Source organism: Trichechus manatus, unplaced genomic scaffold (assembly GCF_000243295.1).
Source record: "Trichechus manatus latirostris isolate Lorelei unplaced genomic scaffold, TriManLat1.0 scaffold00232, whole genome shotgun sequence".
Classification (NCBI taxonomy): Eukaryota; Metazoa; Chordata; class Mammalia; order Sirenia; family Trichechidae; genus Trichechus; species Trichechus manatus.
The window spans coordinates 2,492,225-2,498,373 of NW_004444168.1; the positions used below are offsets into that span (position 1 = coordinate 2,492,225).

The 6,149-nt window shown below is 40.9% G+C and overlaps 1 protein-coding gene across 1 annotated transcript; it reads left to right on the forward strand.

Annotated features, from left to right (window-relative positions):
* Positions 1-4,977: 4,977 nt before the first annotated feature.
* Positions 4,978-6,149, forward strand: LOC101349854 (olfactory receptor 51I2-like). The gene has a single exon (XM_004389102.2). It carries the CDS (start codon positions 4,978-4,980, stop codon positions 6,004-6,006), a length of 1,029 nt encoding a protein of 342 aa, XP_004389159.1. The 3' UTR covers positions 6,007-6,149.

The window sequence follows — 6,149 nt, forward strand, 5'->3', positions numbered from 1 at the left end:
GTAGTTTTGATTTGCATTTCTCTAATGGCTAATGATCCTAAGCATTTCCTCTTGTGTCTGTTAGCCACCTGAATGCCTTCATATCCTTTGCCCATTTTTTTAATTGGGTCGTTTGTCATTTTGTTGTTGAGGTTTTGTAGTATCTTGTAGATTTTAGAGATTAGATGCTGATTGGATTTGTTGTAGCCAAAAATTTTTTCCCAGTCTTTAGGCTGTCTTTTGACTCTTTTGGTGAAGTCTTTTGATGAGCGTAAGTGTTTGATTTTTAGGGGCTCCCAGTTATCTACTCTCTCTTCTGGTGTTTGTGCATTGTTACTTATGGTTTGTATTCTGTTTATGCCAGGTATTAAGGCTCCTAGTGTTGTCCCTATTTTTTCTTCCATGATATTTATCATTTTTGATTTGATATTTAGGTCTTTGATCCATTTTGAGTTAGTTTTTGTGCATGGTGTGAGCTATGGGTCTTGTTCCAGTTTTTTGCAGATGGATATCCAGTTATGCCAGCACCATTTGTTAAAGGGACTGTCTTTTCCCCAGTTAACGGACTTTGGGCCTTTGTCAAATATCAGCTGCTCATAGGTGGATGAATTTTTGTCTGTATTCTCAGTTCTGTTCCATTGGTCTATGTATCTGTTGTTGTACCAATACCAGGCTGTTTTGACTACCGTGGCAATATAATAGGTTCTAAAATCATGTAGTGTGAGGCCTCCCACTTTGTTCTTCTTCTTCAGTAATGCTTTACTTATCTGGGGCCTCTTCCCTTTCCATATGAAGTTGGTGATTTCTTTCTCCATCTCATTAAAAAATGCTGGTGGAATTTGGATCGGGATTGCATTGTCTCTGTAGATTGCTTTGGAGAATTGACATTTTCACAATGTTGCGTCTTCCTATCTATGAGCAAGGTATGTTTCTCCACTTATGCAGGTCTCTTGCAGTAGTGTCTGTAGTTTTCACTGCATAAGTCAGCAGCCATACTCTTAACCACTATGCCACCAGGATTTCCTGGCTATCACTTACTAGGTACTATAAAACCAAACCAAACCCGTTGCCATTGAGTCAATGGTGGCTCTTAACCACTGAGCCACCAGGGCTCCAACTAGTTACTATGATAGCCAAATAAGCCTTGGATGACAATGACCTCATTTTGTATAATAATGAAATTAGTCCTTGGGTGGTGCAAATGATTAAGCACTTGGCTGCTAACTGGAAGTTTGGTGGTTCAGATCCACCCAGAAACTCCTTTGAAAAAAATCTGTGGGAAACTGAGTGCATTGCAACTACTTCTGAAAGATCACAACCATTGAAAATCCTATGGAGCACAGTTTTACTCTGATACATATGGGATCGACATGAGTCAGAATAGACTCTACAGCAACTAGTTATAATAAAACGAATCCCAAATATTCATATGGAATGTTAACTATTCCCAAGTCCTTTTACATCTTCTATTTCATTTTTCTTCACACATTGTCTGTGAGAAGGGCTTATCAGGGTGTTAACAGCTGAAGAAATCCAGAGGTGATACATAGCTAAAGTGAGTTTACCCTATGACTTCTTTCTCAAAGATCCGTCTTTCTCACTGTATGTCCAATCTGAGGCATCATTTAGGTATCCTTCTTTTCCCATGATTTTGTGATCTTACTTACAAGGTTGCTATCTCTATTTTCCTGAATTCAATCTCCTGGTTCCCAACTCATCATTTCTAACCCAACTAACCCTACAACAATGAAGGACAGCAGAGGGAGTTCTCAAACTTCACCTCTGAGATGCCCCATTTTATCTCAGAGGTCCACAAAAGGAAAGGAAAACTTTCTCTATGTCCATCCTCTGTCTGCTTCCCCGACTTATCTCACCACTTGATAAAAAAGGGAGACAGCTCTCCTACCATTCCTTCTTTCAATACAGCTCACTCTATTTGAAAGTGAAACAAGGAAGACATAAGATGAAATGAGAAGAGGACCAGGGGTTTAGGAAAAGAACTGGATTGGTGGAGCCAAAATTAGAACTTGCAGCCAAATTTATAATAATGATATAATTAATTATAATAATGATATTAATGATAATAATTTATCATTTGAGCTGCATTAGCATTAAAAAACATAAAATAACAACAACCAGAAACAGAAACACTAAAAACTCTGCCACTTCTGTCTTCTCATGCGAATCTCTCACGTCTCTCACAAATTAAGTTCCAGTTTGAAAGGTCATAAAGCTAGAAGGTGGCAAAGCCGGGACTCAAACCTAGGTTCGTGTGACTTTGAACCCTAGGGTCTTTCAGTATCTGGGTTCTCTCTCCTGGAGGAGACCCCAATCTTATGGAACTTGGTGGAGGATTAAAGGAGAAGTGGTGGGAACTGAATAGAATGCAGGAGGAATAAGTGACTGAACCCTGTCCAGTGTGATGGAAGCCACGGTCTTATCCTCTATTACTTAAATCGTGAGGAAAGCTCTACCTCCAAGCTCTGTTCTCTTGGATCTGATATCTGTAATTTTCCTAATGGACTCTAAGGTTTAGATTCTGCCTTGGATTTGGGTTACAAGTTACTGGGATCTGGGCTCAGAGTTCCAGTTTTGAGCCTGAATAATTTGGATGAGCTATACTGCTATAGATCTTGGAGAAATTTGTCTCCATACTCCTCTTCATCACAGGGAAAGATCTGGAATTTCATTTTCTCTCAGGGAAGAAGACAGTATCTCCAGGGATGTTTCCCCACCACCCCCTATTCATAAGGTAAACTCTAAACTCCCTCCTTTCCCTATCACCACAACAGCATCATACTCAGGCCAATCAGGGCCCCAGTAGTCCTGACCTTTGAGAATTCTCGCTCAGACACATAAAGCCTGACTCTTAATTTGGCTTCATGCCTGCATGAGGCCAATTCTGGAGCCATTGTGAGTGCTAGCCCTCTGACTGCCCCTGCAACCCTCGTTTCACAGAGCTCTCTGAAGTAAGTTTGAATCTGTCTGTGTCTTCTAGGTGTGTGTCTGAGATGTGTGTTTCCGTCTACAGTAATTCTGTTTGTGCCTCTATGATTCTTTCAGTCTCTCTCATGGTGTTTCTGTATCTGAGTCTCTGTCATTGTCTACATGTGTTTGCATATTTGTTGAGATTTGTTTGTCCTATGATAGAGAAGTTTAAGACAAAAACAAAACATATTTAAAAAAAAAAACCCAAAATCTCTAAATCTCACTTTAATATAGATTTTCTACAAAAGGACTAATATTCATTTAAGTGCCCTGTGACCTCCAAGCTGCTTGCTGATCTACATACAAGGCAGAACCAAGATAAATTAAGGGGTGAGGGTCTGGGAATCATATTCCACTTGTCAGGGAAGTTGTTAATCTTGAGGGAAGAACAGGGATAGAATATGCAAGGTTTCAGCGGGGCTGGTACATGAAGAAAGCCCTGAAAGTGAAGAGAGTAAGAGAATGTAGGTTCTGGGTCCATGCTCAGTGTTACAGTATGCTTGCCTCCACAGCCACAGCTCTTTATAACCCCTTGACTGTACAGTTCTCACAACTGTCCATCCACTTCAGCTGAGCATTCTCTTTAAACTGTGTATACAGAACATTTCAAGTCAACAATGGAGAGGCACAGAATTGGTAAATCATACATCCAAATCTGTTGAGTGGTTGAGTGAACTGATGTTTAGAGATAATTCAGCTTTTATACCAACTGTGAGTGCACATACCTACTTCACTGTTATCAGATTACATTATATTATATTTTCATCTTCATTAGGATTTAGCTATTTCTCTCTGATCTCTTGACCACTAATGAATAGAGTCCTTTATCTCTGTGTCCTTGATCTCTCCAGGGATTCTAGATAAAATCTGTTCTTTTTGAAGCCACCTACATATTTACTCAGTAGCCTTTCTGGTTACTGCTTTTAAACTCAAAGTTTGCTTGTGTAGTAGGCTAATTTTCATGTGGAATGCCAATATCCATTACCCATATTTGTATTTCTCCCCTTTTCTTGCTTTCTGAAACCACAATCTTTCACATAACATGTAGAATACCACTTTCCCAGGTGTCCTTGTATTCTTAGACTCACATTAGCAGAGATAAAACTTAATTCTTTCTGAGTAATCCATCCTAGATGAGACTGGAGTTTATGCCCATCAGCACAGTGTAATGGAAACACCACTGCAAGAGGAATCAGTGGAGCTAAACTATAATCCAGGTTCTGCAAAAATTGACTGTCCAGCCTTGGGTACATCAATCACTCTTCCTTTCTGGGTCTTAGTGTCTACTATGAATTAAATATTTTATATTTATTCATTGCTTCATATTTCATACAATATCATGTTTACAACAGCCTATGAGGCAAATGTATTTTTATTCCAAATTTATAGAGGGAGACATCAAGGCTTGGTAAGATTATTGCCTGTTCTAAGTCACACAGAGAATAAACTATCAGTTGGGATTCAAACTAAGGTTTTTGGAATTTGTTTGCAGAGCTCTGAAACACTGCATATATTAATTATCTCATTTTTTCTTATATACAAACAAGAGAATCATATTATCTTTAATTCCACTTTTCATGTAAAAAACAAAACAAAACTTTGTATCAGAGTATAAGTTGCCTGCATCACACATCTAGTAACTGTCTGAGCATGGATTTTGACCCAGGTCTGATTTATTCCAAAGTTTCTGTTCTTAAATTTTTAAGCTATGCTATCTCCCATAAAGACTGGGCAGTCTCAAATATCCCTTTTACAGGTAACATTTTAGGATTCTGGAGAACAGAGGAATGGGAGGAAAGAAGAGAGTGTCTGTCATAGGTTCTGAGGGATGATTATTCCTACTCAGAATGAAATCGATGACTTCAACCCCTACCACTCTCGCTCATCTCCCTCCTTCAGCCTTTGAGGTGGGCCGCAAAGCCAGAAGATCCTATAGTGGGAGCTTACTTCAGTTTTTGTTTTTATTTTTCTTTAAATGGCAGGTCAAGACTGGTGTCTGCTATTGGTGACATGGGAGCTAAGGGCAATGCAAGTCTTGATCTCTTACCCTCTTTCCTGACTGGTATCCCAGGACTGGAAGCTCAGCATGGCTGGCTCTCCATTCCCTTCTTCACCATGTACATCATAGACATTGTAGGCAATAGCCTAATCATGGCAGCAGTGCAGGTGGACCCTGCCTTACATGAGCCCATGTATCTGTTTCTCTCCATGATGGCCATCACTGAGGTGGGAGTCTCTGTATCTACACTGCCCACTGTCATAGGCATCCTTTGGTTTGATGTCCGCCAGCCTGACTTTGATGGCTACCTGGCCCAGATGTTCTTCATTCACACTTTCTCCTGCATGGAGTCAGGGGTCCTGTTGGCCATGAGTTATGACCACTTTGTAGCCATCTGCAATCCGCCATGGTATACAGCCATCCTGACCTTGCCCCGTATCATCTCCATGGGTTTTGGTATTACACTGAAGAGTGTGACACTCATGGCCCCTCTTCCCATCCTGTTGAAGAAAGTGCCCTATTGCCACGCTAATGTCCTATCCCTCTCCTACAACCTCCACTCAGATCTGATTCAGCTGCCTTGTGCTGATATCAAGCTGAACAGCATTCTGGGCTTGGCCATTGTCCTGGCCACTTTTGGGCTGGACTCACTGCTCATTGTGGTCTCTTATGTGCTGATTCTTTACACAGTGCTGGGCATTGCCTCTGGGGAGGGAAGGCGGAAGGCCCTCAATACATGTGTGTCACGCATCTGTGCTGTGCTTGTGTACTATGTGCCAATGATTGGTGTATCTGTGATGCCTCGTGCTGCCAAACATGCCTCCGCCATGGTCCACACACTCATGTCTAGCATCTACCTCTTTGTGCCTCCTGTACTCAATCCCATCATCTATAGTGTTAAGACTCGGCCAATCCGACAGGGAATTGCCACCTTGTTCTCCTGTAAGAGGGAATTCTCTGAATCACCAAAGGGGACAGGGACTTTCAGTCAGTCCAGAAATCCTGATGGTATTTCTGCTATGGGTAAAACTCGACACTAGGCATTTTTAGGAGGAATATGGATGAAAAATTCAAAGTGTTGCCACAGGCTTGAATCTGGATCACAAGAGTTATCCCTAAGCTCTTTCCATCTCACATTTTATTAGTGTGTGTGTCTCTGTGTTACTTACACATGTCTTTCTTC

Excerpts from the sequence above, each read along its gene's own strand:
- LOC101349854 (XM_004389102.2), top strand. The coding sequence starts at position 4,978 with ATGGGAGCTAAGGGCAATGCAAGTCTTGATCTCTTACCCTCTTTCCTG.